This window comes from Typopeltis vanoorti, chromosome 6 (assembly GCF_054136105.1).
Source record: "Typopeltis vanoorti isolate ZY-2024b chromosome 6, IOZ_Tvanoo_1.0, whole genome shotgun sequence".
In the NCBI taxonomy this organism is placed as follows: Eukaryota; Metazoa; Arthropoda; class Arachnida; order Uropygi; family Thelyphonidae; genus Typopeltis; species Typopeltis vanoorti.
In genome coordinates, this window is record NC_143554.1 from 80570918 (window position 1) to 80588825 (window position 17908).

The 17908-nt window shown below is 35.5% G+C and overlaps 1 protein-coding gene across 3 annotated transcripts in view; it reads left to right on the plus strand.

The window, feature by feature from the left end:
* Positions 1-17908, plus strand: part of LOC150105627 (sodium-coupled monocarboxylate transporter 1-like) — a 91993-nt gene that overhangs the window by 27069 nt on the left and 47016 nt on the right. The window contains exon 1 of one of the 3 annotated variants that reach the window (XM_090394952.1): positions 13538-14036. The exons of the other annotated variants lie outside the window; for them this stretch is intronic. Coding sequence (XP_090251078.1) covers positions 13692-14036 — 345 coding nt within the window. The 5' untranslated portion in view covers positions 13538-13691. Of the gene's footprint in view, positions 1-13537; positions 14037-17908 lie in introns of those variants that run through there. 3 annotated transcript variants of the gene reach the window in all.

The window sequence follows — 17908 nt, forward strand, 5'->3', positions numbered from 1 at the left end:
ACTTTTGTAATTTTATGGAAAAATTTTAAGAATTTACAAAATATTTTAAAGATATTCAATAAAACATTAGTAATATCACTAATTTCTATATAAATATATTAAATTACTTATATAATCTGAATTAAAATAATGTATAACATAACATGCCTCATATTCTTGACGAATCATTTTATAGAGATTATTCCTTTATTTATTTTTACATTCACTGAATGAGAAAGTAAATTGTATCGGGAAATTGCTTTATGGCTTGTTTGAACCACAAAACTAGAATTACGCACAAGTGGCTCGCTTGTTTGTCTGAGTGCATAGACAGGGTGCACCGGACATGGCGTACGTCACGGTAACACCAATGTTTACTGGAGCCCATCTCCATAACTTAAAAGGAAAGCATCAGCAACAAAGCGAGGTAAACTTCCGCATTTTTATGACCATTCAGAAGAGGACCAGCTGGAAACTGAACAGCATTAGAATGTGCTGAAACAGAAGGCCACAGCAATCCTGATTAAGTTGTTTACCCCTCCCTACAAATACAGACGTTCTATTTAATAGATATTCAACAAGGGGATATATACAAGTCATTACAAGGAGAATAAACACAACAACAATGAAAAACACACTTATTTACGTGTGGCCATCAAACAGGACGCAAAACAATGAAAGGGATGTGAGAAAACGCACCAATAGAACACTGCAATGCATTTGATATCCAAAATGAGACTGAATAAACAAGGAAAAGTATTAAATAGGACACAAAAAAGTAAGTATTAAATAGGACACAAAAAAGTAAGCATTAACGCAGACAAATAAACATAACACATCTAAAAATAAATAAAAAAATAATAAAAACGGACAACGATATATTTCAGACTTTATAAGTTAGAGTGACTTTATAAACTAGGGATTCTTACCCGAGATACCAATGTACTTAGACTTTCACAATCATCCATCATCGAACTAACTGTAGACCAAAAATACCATACCGCTTCCCAGCATTCTGTAGGTGAGACTGTCATAAAGAAAAATATATATATTAACAGTTACTGAGCTCAACTCATCTGGCTGTCATTTGCACAAACACTGACTTAACTCGTACAAAACTAGATTTCAGACTAAAACGAGGTAAAGAATTTAGTTTTGTAAATCGTTTACAACGAAATATAATGAACAAACGCTTTTAACTTGAAAAAAAAAAGAAAACAAAATCGGCACATTTTAATTCTAAGCTGCAGTCATAAAAAACCTTATGCTTACAATTTTGAAAAGCTGCATTTATGTGACGCACCAAATTCTTGGTGCGTCACATAAATGTACTTTTAATATTTTCCAATAACTCTGGAAAATATTAAAAGTACGTTTATGAATAACACGAAAGATGGAGATGCATTTTCAGGAAAAGCTACACATCCCTTCATTTCTATTCTTGTCATAATTCATCCTCATTCAACCACGTCTCACTAGTTTCGATAATGTGGGGGCGAATGAACTCTATCAATGCCACAAGTTTGTTCCTCTTATTTCGAATACTTTTGGCATTCGTAAATATACTAACTCACTTCTAACTCCTTAACAAGTCCCACTGACTCCACTTCTCGGATATGACTCCTCAATACTCTCATGACTATTCCTCTCTATCATCACTGATATTACACCCTTATCAGATCTACGTGTTACCCCCCACATCCCTGACTATCTTAATCTTTTCTTAAACATCCACTCCTGTAGCTGTCATCTACACTTCTCACACACAGTGTCTCTTGGTCCCTCCTAATCCTCTGTTTCCCTATCTGCCTTCCCCCATTCTTCCACTCTCCTCAAGACATCCATCCATTCTCCTTGTTACAAATCAAATCGTTTGTTTCTTCTACCACCTCCATCTTTTTGGCTTGCATACTCCTTATTCATTGCTTCAGACAGCCTGCTACCTCCAGTCTACCTCTCCAAAAAATAAGAAAATAAAAATAAAAAATGATACAAAAATCTTCAGATCATACACGGGACTAATGAACTGTAGATTTACAATCATTCGTAGTGAGAATGACAAAAACAAATTTACACGTTACGTACGATCGGTTACTCTATGGCTTCATACTCCATTATTATTTAAGATATGATTACTTCACAAATTACGAATATTTTCATTTAGAAACTTTTTTATTTATAGTAAATAAAATATTAGTTTTTATAAATTAAAATACATTAGACATTTATTAAAATATTCTCATAGTCCTTAGAAATTAAGAGCATTATTAAAACTTACTAATACACCGTTTCTTTTTTATGTAAAGAAAACTATATAATATATATTTAGGGCATCATTTGTTGAATGCCGGATAGTACTGAGGCATTACATAATTGCTTGTATGATTGCTTGGTCATTTGATGTTGTGAGAGATGCAGCAAAGGTAATAACCTAGTAACAGATCAAAAATGGTACTAATAAATATTCAACTCCCGAAAGCTATATATATATAGCTTATAGGACTTCCAGATACCCACGGAAGCTCTTTCCCAATCCTTTTAGTAACGTTACGTCTATCTAAGGAATCGATCCTGATTCCTATAGAGAATCAGGATGATGCCGAGTTTCCTGATTCCTATAGAGAATCAGGATGATGCCGAGTTAATCAAAGAAGCGGTATTTCCTACAAATCTTATTAGGGAAAGTGAAACAGAGTTATAACAAGAACTCGATTTTCGGGCCAAATTATTTCTTTAATATATGCAGAAACTCCTACTGCATTTTAGAGGTAACAACAGCATACGAAAACAGAAAAATGTATCAAATCTAAGGAAGTCAAATATCACGATCAACCCAAGAAATCTTGTGATATTTTTATCGAGAATTCTAAGGAAATTCTCGCATGACTTGAAGACAAGAAAACTTCCCGCTTAGAATTTGAGTGGTACTACTTTTTATGCGAGCTAATAAAGAAAGGGGTGAGAGCTAGATTTTTCTCTCACAGAGCAATGAGCGAGTGGAACAGTTTTCCTGTCAAAGTGGTGAGTGCATCTAGTGTGAATGTGGCAGAGAGAAATCAAACCCCGGTCTGTTCTTATAAAGAGTGTATTTTAATCGCATAAGGGAAGGTATATTATCACTTGTTTTACTGGGATGGTAAGGGAAGTGATGTCCAGAGAGTTCACCGAAAACAATTTACAGAAAGGCAATTTATCGAAAAGTAAATTAATCTAAAATCAGTTCATTGAACAACAGTTAATCGAAAAAGCAATTAATCGAAAGGCAAGTTCCCTGGAAAGCAATTCACCGATCAGCAGTTAATCGAAAGCACAATTCATCGAAAATATAGTTCACCGAAAAAATTAATTATAAGGCGTGTGGAGTGACGATGTATGTGGCAATTGTTTTGTTTGTTTTAAGAGGGATATACCTTTCAGATCACTTATATACAGTAATCTACTGTTTAACCGACCTAACACGAACCGCGAAGGCCACCGTTGAGGTGGTTTCCAACTCCCTAAGGGCTTGACATCAAAGTTAAGTCTTCTTTCCATTTTGTATATTAGTTCCCTTTTTAGAAAAATATGGGTGTAATGTACGAGCTATGTTCTGTTTTTTCAGGACTTTTACCTGTTAGATAGTTTTTGTTCTTTTTTGTTCTCAGGGACCTTTCTTTTAGGGGTAAAATATTTAAACTCGTCAACTGGGGCTTTTTTATATTCTTCTACTAATTACACTTCACTTTGTTTTTTCATTCTGTGAGACTTTCCTCAGCATTCCTTTATATTTTTAAGCCCATCGATGAGAGACTTGAACTACTAAAAAAAGTAATGTCTGTATCTCTATATTTATATCATATATATGTATGCACATGCATTCCTGAGCCAAAACATTATGATCACACAGTTGCAGCCTGTTTCAGGCCAAATAAACTACGCAATTGATTGGAACAGGCCAGTAGTGGAGCGATCATTGTATAGGTGCTGTTGCCGTTGACATCGCTTGGTTCTGTCATCCCTATTGAACACATCTTGAATGCTAAATCTTACCTGGCGATTGTTGTTATTTATATCATTGAAACTTCAACTGTGGATCACATCCTAACCTATAATTAAGTCTCTTTGTTTCCATCGGTTAAATGTATAATTTTTAAACTGATCATGTGGTCCATGAATAAAAAATAAATAAAGTGCAGACGGCTGTCTGTTTTACTTGTCTACTGAAGTTTATTCATTTTACATAAAGTTGCTTCGAAAAAGAGTTAGATTGGTTATGAATACGGTCGAAGTAAGCAACACTTATGGGACTAATGCATTAACATGTAGTTTGCCTTTATGTGGAATTTGGCAGTGGAAAATGAAGATAGAATAGGATAAGACTTGTCAAATAGTTATTTTTTTATGATCAAGAATGAATGTGCTTTAAGTTCGTATGTGGGATTGAGATTCTTTTTCAAGAAATATTAATGGTTGATCAAATACATTCTGAGTATTTCTTTTCAAAAACTGAATTCATTAGAAAATTACGCGTGACCTTCCCGTTTTTTTATTTCTCTGAGTCACGTGTAAAAAACAGATACAAAAAATCGAATTAACAACCGGCTATCCTTTCAGACAACGTGTTACTGTTCTACTTTGCACACGGTCGTAAAGTGGGACAAACGATTTCTGGGAAACCTGTAGACAGGTGTGTGACGTGTCCTATGTGGCATCTACTCTGTCTACAGGTGGGATAGAATTTGACCTATAGAATTCTATCTCTCTACCCCAATTAATATTCAGAAAATATCGAATGTAAGAAAACTGTTTTAGTGAGCTTCACAATATGATAAATGCTAAAACCACTTTGAATTAAGAAAAAGGCATTCGGGTATGTATGCCGACACCAAAAGCCTGTTCACTATCCTTGACTATGCTGTGTTCGCGACTACTCTCGTCGTTTCGGCAGCCATCGGAATATACTATGGCTACAAAGATCGGAAACGGATTGGAACCCAGGAATTTCTTATGGGAGGTCGAGAACTGCATGTATTTCCAGTTGCGATGTCCATCTTGGCCAGTTTTATGTCCGCAATTACTTTACTGGGTACACCTTCCGAAGTATACACGTTCGGATCTTCCTTCGTGTTTATAGTTTTCGCTTATTGCTTGGTGATTCCCGTAACTGCTCATTTGTATGTACCTGTCTACTATCGTCTCGCAATAACAAGTGTATATGAGGTAAGTATTTGGTTTCTTGTTACCTGTTTAGCTAAAGCACGTACTACTGTGTATCCGCATATTGATCCCTACTTGAATGCATGCGATTGTGTTTAGGAATGTTAAGGTCCCATTGAGGATAACGTATTTAGTTACCAAAGAAGCTGATCCGTTGACAAAAAGCCTCTTTTGCTGAGAAATCTGTTTTCAGAGACAGAGTGTTAACGAACTGTTAGTTTCGCTAACAATGAATCTAGAAATTTTGTGTAATACGGTGTATATGTGTGTGTGTGTGTGTGTGGTCCTTATTTGCGTCCAAATAAACATCCGAAATAAAAGAAATAATGTTGGGAATATATAATTCTTTTATCGCTCTGTTTGTCTTTCTTTTAAATTCAACTTATAACCACAACATGCACTCAAATGTTGCTTGAAAGACTTCCTGATATCCTTTAATATATCAGAAATACTTTGACATTGTAAATGACCTAAATCATGTGCGCCGAAACCAGTTGTTCTGCATTCCGTAGCCATGAACTACAGCTGATTAAGCCCTGTCAGCTTTTAACTACAAATGTTTTATTGCTTTAATTTTCTTTTCTTTTTTTTTACAAATATTAATAAAAAAGGAAGGTTATTGCATGCCTTCTATTCAAGCATGAGAGAAATCTCCTCCTCCCACCAACAAATAAATAAACAAAAAATATAATGCTTGGAGCAAGCGATATTTCGTGAAAGCTAATGGTTTAGGCATTGCATTCATATTATACGATTTGGATAGATCCTAAAAGTGAATGAAAATATTTAGTATGCCATATATCGTTTAGACTTTTAGAAACTTACTACTACTACTACTACTACTACTAATAATAATAATAATAATAATAATAATAATAATAATAATAATAATAATAATAATAATAATAATAATAGCCGAAAGAAATAAGCAAAGAAAAATAATGCAATCAAGAAGTACTACGCCTGTCCATATCTGTTGCCTTATTCCTGGAAATAATAATAATAATAATAATAATAATAACAATAATAATAAAAGTGCTTTTAAAAACATCTGCAGCACAGTGTTTACTAGAGAAACTTTGAAATAACCACAAACGTAACAAGCTACAAGATCAGTGTATTCCGATTGTCGGGTGTGTTCTGGTTCTTTTGTTGTTTTTGTGAGATGAGATACCCGAGTTTTCGGAAAGTGTACATTTTTCATTTGAAAAATATACAAAGTTTTAGCAAATATACCATATACTCACACTCCGGAACTGGAACATTACTGATTCAGAGGGTGAAGGTTACCACTTTTTATACTACCGTTTTGTCTGATACCTAGGAAACAGTGATGGAAAAAAAAAAAAATTATGAGCATTTAGCTCGCCTTCTGAGGGCAGGGATTACATAGCATCACCTGATATTAAAATGGCTTTAGGTCTTCTATGCCTGTAGAGATCTTTTTCATTGTAGTTCGCAGCTTGTTGTACTAGTTGATTAGAGTGTGTAGTCGTTTTCAAGAAGAACTTTGCTGCTAGAGAGTGTAAGAATGATGGGATATTTGTGCCCCGATGAATCTGAACATTTCTGACGAACCATGGAGTATTTAGTATCATTCGTAAACATTTATTATGCGCTCGTTGCAATTTAATAATATGAACATTGGCGGTATGGCTCCATGCTGGAGAGGCATATGTAATTATAGGACGAATCACCATCTGCTAGAGTAGCAGTTTGTTTCTTGTGTTAATTTGGTGTGTCGATTAATCAAGGGGTAGAGTTGGGCAATGGCTTTAGTTACCTTTTGCACATGTGATCATATGGTGGCTGAAGTTTAATCTTTTGTCTAGTAGTAGTAGTATTCCGAAGCTTCTGTTTGCCATGGAATTTTGGTATTAAACAGAAAGATGTCTCCTTTGGGAGATGCTAATCTTCTAGTGAAGAGTATAGCTGTACTTTTCTGAGGTCAGAGAACCATTCAGTCAGAGAACCATTGTTCTATTTTTAGAATGTTATCTTGAAGTTTTTTGGTTACAAGGTGTGGATGAAGTGATCTCTAGTGAAGAGTATAGCTGTACTTTTCTGAGGTCAGAGAACCATTCAGTCAGAGAACCATTGTTCTAGTTTTAGAATGTTATCTTGAAGTTTTTTGGTTACAAGGTGTGGATGAAGTGATCTAGCTAATACAGCCGTGTCATCTTCATAAAGGGCCATAATGGATGAAATGGGATTATGAGGGATATCTGCCATGTAGATTGAAAATAGAATCGGGGTCAGTAAAGATCCTTGTGGAACCCCAGCCAAAATACGACGTTGGGTTGAGGCTGTTCCGTTTATCTTGACCTGCATCATTCTGTTCATGATATATCATTTTATTAATAGTATCATCTTCAACGGAATGTTAGAAATAATGAGTTTAAAGAGCAGTTCGTTGTGCCAAATTTTGTCAAAAGCCTTTGCGATGTCTAGGAATACGGCACTGGTGTGTTGTCTTCAGCAGTATCCTGTTCTTGTGAAATTATTTTTAGATTATCGACTGATTCTTGAAGTCTGGAGAAGATGATTTTTTAGCAACTGTTCCTAGATTTGATAGCAAGCTAGTGGGGCGATAATTTTTAGGTAGATGTGGATCTTTGCCTGGTTTACTGGGACTATGTCAGCAATCTTCCAAGAGAAGGAAAATATTGTATTCTGAAGATTGCATTAATAATGTTAGCAAGATGTACAATACCTTTACGGGTTAATAATTTGAAAAGTTTGTTTGTGATGCCATCAGGAACTGGAGCTTTTTTATTCTTGAGGTACTTTATGATGTCAATTATTTCCATTGGTTAGGCATGATCGGGCTGGAATTATTGTCAGATTGTTTTAGTGTGCAAACTAACATAGATATGAACTCTGTATATATTGTTCATGTTTAAATTTTCATATGCAGGTTTACACTGTTTTTCCAAATTCCTTGCTATGGCTTCTTCTTTTTCAGCATCCGTGAAAAAAATCTTCATGAATTCCTTGCTATGGCTTCTTCTTTTTCAGCATCCGTGTACAAGGCTCTGATCTGTTTGGAGATGAAAGAGATTTACTCTTGTTTCTGAGATTTTTTAAGTTTAGAGATGCAGTGATCTGTAGGGGTAATAGATGATAACTTATTTTCCCATTGCTGATTTCTGTGATTTTTGAGAGCTTCTCTGACTGATGTATTCAGTTTATTGAGGAATTTTTTGTCTTGAGAGGCGCGTGTATTATATCTTTTCCTTGCTTTATTTTTCTCTCTAATTTTATTCATGATATCTTCTGGGAGACGATTGGGCTTGAAGGCGGTTGTAGTTTTGTGACTGCCAGGGCTTTATTGATTTGATTGGTGAGATTTTCAATTGCTATGTCAATTTCTTCCTTTGATCTTATGCAGGATACAGGGCCAACATATTCAGGGAGTACTTTAGATAATTTTTTTCAAGCTATGGGATTATGATCCGACGCTTAAATGATTGGAGGCTGTACTGATATTTAATATTCTGTAGAATTGCAATATCGAGAATGTCAGGTGCGCCAGTAGGGCTGTGATGCGTTGGTACGATGGGTCTAACCACAACAGCGTAGCTAGTTCCTGTGTAACTGAAAAGGATGCGGCCGTTTTTGTTGGTAGTTTTACTGTTCCAGGATTGATGTTTAGAGTTCAGATCCCCAGCAATGATGATGATAGGCTCCCTTGTGCCAAGGATGGCGTCTAAATCAGCTAATAGTAAAGTTCTTGTAGGTGAGTTGTAGGCAGCATAGATTATAATGTTACCAGCTGAGTTGGTGTATACTTCGATGCCTGTAATCTCTAAGTTAGTGTTTAGAGGGGGAAATTGAATTGTGCTTGATGTAGTTTTTGATGAAAATGGCAGTGCCACCGCCTCTGAAATCCAGTCTGTCATTTCTGTGGAGCAGACATCCTCTTAATTTCGGATTATTTGCAGGTCTTAGATGGGTTTCATTTATTAATATAAAATCTGGTTTGTATCTTTTTGAGAATTCTTGGAGCTCTAAAATTTTGTTAGTTAGGCCGTTGGCATTCCTAGCGACCATATGGAGTGAGTTTGGGTGAAAATTATTTCTGTTCATTAGTGAGTGCTGTTAGAATAGAATGTGTTTCGTGAAGGAATCTTTTTGTAGAGGTTAGTTATGGGTTTGGTTTGCTAAAATCTTGAATCATGGTAGCAAGAGAGGCTGTAATGATTGCAGTCAGATTAGAATTTACTTGGTCCTGGTGTGTTGCCTTCATCGGGCGAGTCACTTCGTCATAGGTCCTGTCCTGGCAGTGGTTATCCACTCTCTTTACCTCTACTGAGATTGTGGAGATTAGATTCTGCTTTCTTTTGTTGAGCGTCGTGATTTTACTCTAATTCCGTTACCTGCATGCGAGGTTGAGAGATGTACTGACCATTTCTTACTGTCATCCTGTTCTTGGGGTAGTAGATGCACCCCGTATAATTGGCCGAATGAGGGCCACTGCAGTTGGCACGTTTGGCCGGGGTGGTTTCAGGCTTGGTGCAGGTGTTTGTGGGATAGCTTTCGCCACATTTCAAACACTTATAGTTAGCCTGGAAAGCCTTTGAGCATGCCCATATTTCTGACATCTGTGGCACCGACCTGATTAAGCTCGTTTCCTCAAAGGTTCAAGTGTGATGTTGAGTCCACAGATCGATGTCAGATCATATATGTTTTTTGTAGGAGTTTTGAATCTCCACAAGAACTAGTGGCATAGGACTCTTGTCAGCACGTAGCATTCTGTTGATCTTTACTGGTGGTAATCCGTGGTAGCAGAAATCTCCTATCTGCTATCTCCTTGGTGTTGATATCTTTGACTCCTCGGAGCACCACCTCTCTCCGAGGTGGTGCTCCGAGGAGTCTCAAAATTCTCTCCGAGCTGAGGGAGAATGTATTGATATTGGATATTCAGAGCATCAATGGTTTTAGTTAGGTGACGAAAATCACCCACTGTGGCGGACTGAATTTTAATGTCTTCATCAACATTTATCGCTCATGAGGATCTTATCTTTTCCTCTCTCATGATTGCTACCAGAGTCGTCCACTTGTTTTTCTCCCGTAGGAATATCGGAGGCACCTTTTCTTTAGGAGAGTTAGAGGAGTCATCATCAGGGATGTCATCCTCCATCCTGTCATCTTTGCGAGTTTCTTCTTTCTGCGCGGATGTACTTCCTTAAACTCTGATATCGGTGGGGGACACCACCAAATCAGTCTTTTCCTCCTCTGATGGAATATAAATTTAAAAATCTTGGCCATTAATCGTCAAATCTCTTTAAGTAATTCAACAGCAAGTTATTTTTGTCCAGGCTTTGGATTAAGTTCTCGTGTCGAGATTATTCATATTTAAGTGACTTGACTTACCTGTGTATCTGCTAATGCTTCTTCCAGATAGTCAATAATTCCGCAACATCACAGTTTATAAGAAGAAAAAAAAAACATAACTCCGTAATCAGTAAAACACCTTCACTCATCAATTCAGAAAGTAACATGATTAAGTCCCACATATATACGTCACGCAGCACTTTACAAAAACATACACATAAAAAGAATGCTTGCAATTATCAATTCCGAACACTACATATTTATATTTATTCCTAACATACATAGTTAATAAATATTTATGAAAACGAAGGAAGTATCTAAACTCGTACTCCTTATAAGTACTGGCTTAAAGGGGCGAAGCAAGAATGCTTTTTATCTTCCCCGTTATCTGTAGAGGAGAGTGTAGGGATAAAGTGCTATTGAGCTATTAAAGCTCTGATCATGGCAGGAGGGTAACAGCAATAGCCAAGTCTCAGTTAGAACTTCATTGGCTACAGCATTGCCATCTATTACCCTCCAAGGGTACATTGGCTACAACATTGCCATCCATTACCCTCCAAGGGTACATTGGCTACAACATTGCCATCCATTACCCTCCAAGGGTATTAATCACCCCATCTCACAGTCAATCTCTTATAGTCCTTATAAGGACTGGCTTAAAGGGGCGAAGCAAGAATGCTTTTCATCTTCCCCGTTATCTGTAGAGGACAGTGTAAGGATAAGGTGCTATTGAGCTATTAAAGCTCTGATCATGGCGGGAGGGTAACAGCAATAGCCGAGCCTCAGTTAGGACTTCATTGGCTACAGCATTGCCATCCGTTACCCTCCAAGGGTATTCATCGCCGCATCTCACGGTCCAACCCACAGTCGAACTCGTTGCTGCTCTACGCCTCTTATAGATGGCTATACTATATGAAAAAAAAAAGTTTATTTGTCGAACTTGCTGCAGAATAATCATCTTTAACTATTTATTAAATAATATCTAGTATATAATTTTAATTTATATAAAATATTATATTTTTATTTATAGCTAACAGAAAATGTTATATTTAATTTGTTTTGCAATTAGTTGAATATTATGGAAATCCTGTGTCAAATAAATAAATAAATAATATAATATAGATTATTTATTTTACGTTTTTTTTTTCGTTTACAATGGCACTAAAACTAGCTTTGCTCATGTTAAGTAAATAAATGTTGTGCGATGTTAAGTTCGGGTTCGGGAATTAAATGTTATTACTTTTTTGTTCTTCTACAATCAAACCAAAATCGATTGTAGTCTTATGTTAATAATAGATAAGGATATCTTTTGTTTTCGTTTATAAGCAAAAAAATCATTATTGTCTTATGTCAATAAATAAATAAATATGAATGTGTGTTTATTTTATAGTAGTAGTACATTATAAAGTTCTAGTATTAAAGAAAAGATGTGTATTCTTCATTAACACAGCAGCTATAGTTCTGCTTATAGCTAAAACTAATATTCACCATTTGACTTCCTTATATGACTTAAAAAAGAGATTAAAGTGGATTATAATTAGTACAACATACGGGTGTATAAAATACTCTAATTTATTAAAAAAAATTATAAAGAAATGCATAATCGAACTTCATGAAGGCAAAAAACTGATGATATAATAAAAATAAAAGAAAGGCTGATTTTATATAAATACTTTTTTTATTTTCAAATGTAATTCTAATAAATATCTCGGTGAAGTAAATTTGTAGAATAATAAATTTCATCTTCTGAAAGAAGTTGAAGTTGTACAATCACCGCTATTATGTTTATAGTTTATATTTATGTTGTTATCAGTGAAACTCACAAGGTACCAAGTTCGGATAGCATATCTTTCTACGGGTCCATTCGTTAAGTAGACATAAATAAAACTTTAGACAGCGATTAGAGGTTGCTTAACCTCCGAGATTCTATCAGTTCCTTATTTGTGATATTCACACCAAACAGAAGGTGGGAAAAAGAGGACGGAAGATTGTTAATAATGTTTTATCTTTCCCTTAACGTGATAAACTCAGTGGCCTCTCACGGATAACTAAACTGGTTTTACAGAAAACTAATTAATGTCATGATAAAATATACCAACTCCTATCTACATAGTCTGCTATTCTATCCTTTGTGTTTATTCTCTGGTCGATTTATTTCTTTTAAGGGGGGGGGGGGGGGAGGGCGCCGACTTTCTGAGAAGAAAAGCCACTTCCGTATGACGCCTGCTATCTCACCTGCAGTTCTCGGTGTCCAGATGGGTGTGATCAATAGGGACTGAGTAATAGAGTCTGTTAATAATTTACGTACGTTCAAATTATATTTCTAAATCAAATAAAGCGAACTTTGATGACTCGCAGGGCTATTAATAATAGATAGGATGAATGTCTGCTGATATTTAGAAAATATACCAACAAAAACAATAAAATAATAATAATAACAATAATAATAATCGACAGCTCAAAATAGAAATTTATAAAAACGTTTATTCGTATTTATGAGGTCGTCCAACTATTAATTAAAAAAAACAAAGGTACAGTAGATTCTTTCTCTCTCTCTCTCTGTATAAAGCAGTACACACACACACACACACACACACATATATATATGTGTGTGTGTGTGTGTGTTTATATATAAATATATATAAAGTTATAAATATATATATATATATATATTTATATAATTATAAATATATATACAAAGTTTATATATATATATATATATATATATATATATATATATATATATATATATATATATATATATATATATATATATATATATATATATATATATATAAACTCTCTATCAGTTTATAGTACAAATAACCCCTTCCTTAAAAGGTTATCTTGAAGTTAGTTAAAGGCTGATGGCACCAAAAAATTCTCATGTTCAAGTTTTGTATATACGTGTTAGAAGACCTACAATCAGATAGAGTGCGTATTTATCTATGTAAAAACCATTCCCAGCCAGTATAAAGCTCTTGCAGTATCACTTCCACTTATAAATCGAAACAGAAGGTCACACACACACACACACGCAATATGAAAGGATATTCGTAATTAATGGTAGCAAAAAACAAAGCTGTGTGAATGCGAAGTGTTATTAAGTCTATTCTGGGGACGAATGTATATCAGCTAAGTGAGTCTATATTCTAATAATTCTTCTATAAAGTACAGTCATGGATACCGTCAAAGCTACTTTTAGTATTACGGATTATGTCATTTTTTGCCTGATGCTTGTGGTTTCTGCAGGCATTGGAGTTTTCTATGGGATTCGTGACAGAAAGCAAGCCAGCAGTCAAAACTTTCTGATGGGTGGAAGAAATTTGAATGTGTTTCCAGTGTCGATGTCAGTGATGGCGAGCATCATGTCAGCTATTACAATGCTGGGAACTCCATCGGAAATATTCATCTACGGAACGCAGTACGTCGTAGCCAATATCGCTTTTTTATTCGTGGTCCCAGCTACGGCTTACTTGTATGTACCTGTGTTTCATAATCTTAACATCACCAGCGCTTACGAGGTAAGATCTAATATATGAACATTGCGAGATCTATAGTCAGGTCTGATATTTACAATTTCAGTTTTTTAAAAATTCTTTATGGAAATGTGCACCGCCAGAAGGCGTTCTGATGATTATGCATTAATTATGATGACTGAAAAATTCATTATATTTTAAATTTATTTTTGCACTCCACTATTATTATAAAAACGTCTACTAAAAAAAAATATTCCACTTATAACTTTAACTATCATCACGTGACGATGACTGTCATATCTCTGGTCGCGACCTCAGGTGGGGCAATTTTAAAAATAAACCCTTAATGAAAGGAAGTTCCGATTCTGGTTTCCATTTCACAATAATACATATCTCATGTTGACTTTCATATTATGATTTATTGCAACATAACTTACCCTCCATTAAGAGACTTGGCAATGAGGGGTAGGAGTACAGAAAACGGAACTTAAAACTCTACTAAATCATTAAATTATTCTTGGGAAACAATCATTTGTTAGGGTTAATTCTCCAATAGAAAATTTCTTTATCATCGGTTGCGTATTTTGTTTTTCAATCGTATTGCGAGAAACTGAACCTATAAACAGAATGTCACCACAAGATGATTCTATTTCATTAAGAGAAATGCTGAAACCGTTGTATATGGCTTATTAATTTTAAATATATTGAAATATATTTATCGAAATGAGTAGTTTCTTTCTTCTTCTTTTTTTTTTCTACGCATGCTTCCAAATACTTGACAGTACTTTCTCGTATCTCACCAAGTATTAGATGAGTGTGGAAGTACCAAAAAGAAATTATTGACGTAAATCGGGATAAAGGTCTATAATCTTAAAATACTGAATGGAGAATCCTCCACATTGGCTTTTCAGCCGAAAAGCCGTGATAAAAATTCGCGTCTTAAACCTCACATATTTTTTCCTCACATTTTAATGAAAAAAATTGTCAAAAGGGCCCTCAGGATACCCAGACCAAAGGATTGGAAAAGTAAAGATATACTGTATATACCAAGCCAGGATTAAGGGAAAGTGTGTGTGTGTGTGTGTGTGTGTGTGTGTGTGTGTGTGTGTGTGTGTGTGTGTGTGTGTGTGTGTGTGTGTGTGTGTGTGTGTGTGTGTGTGTGTGTGTGTGTGTGTGTGTGTGTGTGTGTGTGTGTGTGTGTGTGTGTGTGTGTGCTGGTTCAAATATATAAAAACAAAGGTGATATCCAGTAATGTAGCAACTATGGAGGAATTAAACTCATGAGTCAGGAATTAAACTCAGTTATCCTTTCCTACCTTCGTAGGTAGGATAGGATAATTGAGAAGAGAATTCCAGACTTGGTATCAAGTAGTAAAGGTCTTCTTGGTATCAAGAAGACCTTTGCTGTTTTGTGTTTATGCCGGTCTGAGAACAATTGGTGCCATCTTTGCTATAAAACAGCTCACGGAAATGTACCAGGTAATATGGAACTTTTTCGGGTCTTCAATGATTTGGAAAAGGCCTTTGATAGAATGAATAGAAAAGAGATATGGAGAATCACAAGGAATAAAATGATTCCAGGGAAGTATGTCCATCTTGAATAAGACATGTATGATGGTAGTAAACCAAGGATGAGGTATGGAGTAGGAACCACTTAGGCATTCCCAGTTAAAGTCGGGTTCATCAAGGGTCAGCATTGAGCCGTTTCTTAGTTGTTATGCTCTTGGATGTGTTGACAGAGACAGAAAGAACGGAATCACCTTGGATGATGAAGTGGTGATTTACACAATCTGAGCAGGGAAGAAGAAAGACTTCAACAATGAAGGAAAGCTTTAGAAACCAGTGGTTTGAGGATTGATAGAAATAAGACATTGTTCCTGTCTTATTTCTACTAATGTGGTGATAATGTAGTACTTCCTGCTGCTTCACTACAAAAGTAGTGAAGCAGCAGGAAGTATAACATTGCAGGTCACGAGTGTCTAGATTCACATATCTAGGATGTGAGTCCAAAGTGATGGATACCTGACTCAGAACTCAATAGGAGGATCCTATCACGGTGGATAAATTGGAAAAGGTTTCAGGCATTTTGTGGGATACAAAAGTGTCTAGCAAGTCAAAAGGAAACGGTAGTAAGACTTGCACCGATCAAGCAGTGAGACCTGGCAGATGACTAAGAGATGGGAAAAGAGAATGGACGCAACTGAAATAAGAATGCTGAGACTTGATAGTGGTGTAACAAGACTAGACAAGTTCAAAAACCATGGATCAGAGGAGCAATGAAGATGACCCAAGTATCTGGAAAGATTAGACAATCAAGGCTGAGGTGATTTGGCTATGTTATGCGGCGAGACAAAAACTGTGCGGGAAGGAGAGTGCTGGAGATCTTTTTTTTTTAATTTTTGAGTATTTTTACTTATTTTATATAGACTGGAAATTCTGTTCTAAAAACAATATTGAATATTTTAAGCCACTTCAGACCTTGAGTAAGTAGCGCAGGTCTCACAGCACGAAATGAAAGTCATCCAAGAGACCAGAAAAAATCACCAAAACCATGACCGCATAGAGATTTCAATCCTCATTCTGTTGGGCAAAGAATATGTACGCTAACCGCTTTCAAATTACTAATTTGCTAGGAAATGTCGCATATAAATATTGATAGAAAGAACGTGATACTAATATAAGGAAATTATATATAAATATGTATATAGCCGGCCAGGTTGGCCGAGTGGTTAGCTTATCCGCTATCCAGCCAAATGCTGCTGTTTCGAATCCCGCCGTGGGCATGGATCTTTGTGATTGTCTGTGTAAATACCAGTGTTGGTGGTGGTGGGCGATAAATGGCATTGGTGTAGTTAGTGGAGAGAGAGAGAGAGAGATGTATAATAGGGATCCCTCCCTCGATGAGTATTTGGACTCCCTGGAGGTGTTATGTAATAATAATATGTCCTGCAAACGTTATTTTTCTTCTTTGGATACTAACCATATGGTCTCTTTTCATTTTGAATCTTTTAAGAACCTCTTTATTGCCCACTCTTTCAGTCCAGCTGATACGATCCATTTTTCTCAAGCACCACATTTCAAATGCATTCAATCAGTCACTCATCTTCAATATATGAATATATATTTATAGATAGAATACGTGTGGATGAATCATGTATGTGAATAAGAAGTTAAAGAAAATGCAAAACAAAGTCGACCAATCACTAGAAAGATAACAACAACTTTTTTATTGCACATATTAAAAAAGACTTGAAGTGTTCATTCGTTTTGTATGCATCCTCCTTTTCTGCATCCAATACTTCGGTAAGAGTAGTTACCTCCCTCCTTTCCAAGGAGTGTGTAAAGTACCAATATAAATATATATATATATATATATATATATATATACGTATATTGCATTATTATTATCATCATGATTATTATTATAACATTTACTGAGAATATCAGATTAAAAAACCTCACCGTGTAGAACATCCGAAGTAGCATATTAGACAACTACATGAATCAGTTTGATTATCAGTTAGGTTAGAACCCACCCATTCGGTATACCAAGATGATTATCGCATTACTAAAATTTCATATTTCAGCAAAATCCCTAAATAATATAACTCTGGTTAATGAAATAAAAGGCTAAAAGGCTTCACTTCGGCGATGTTAAAATTATTTAAATTAAGAGGATATTTAATCCCACATTATTAGCCGAAGCAATGATCACTATAATCTTGGAATTTTTTGGTCTACCTACTCACTGATGAGACCTCAATAAAGGTTGAAACCGGTCTACGTAGTGACCTATCTCCCTTAATGTAAAACAACATACATCTCCTAGGGGATGAGTTTTACATTAGGGAAAATACTAAGAACAGCGATCCTAGCTTTATCCACCTTTACAACGAGTTGCCCGGTATTGTTCCACT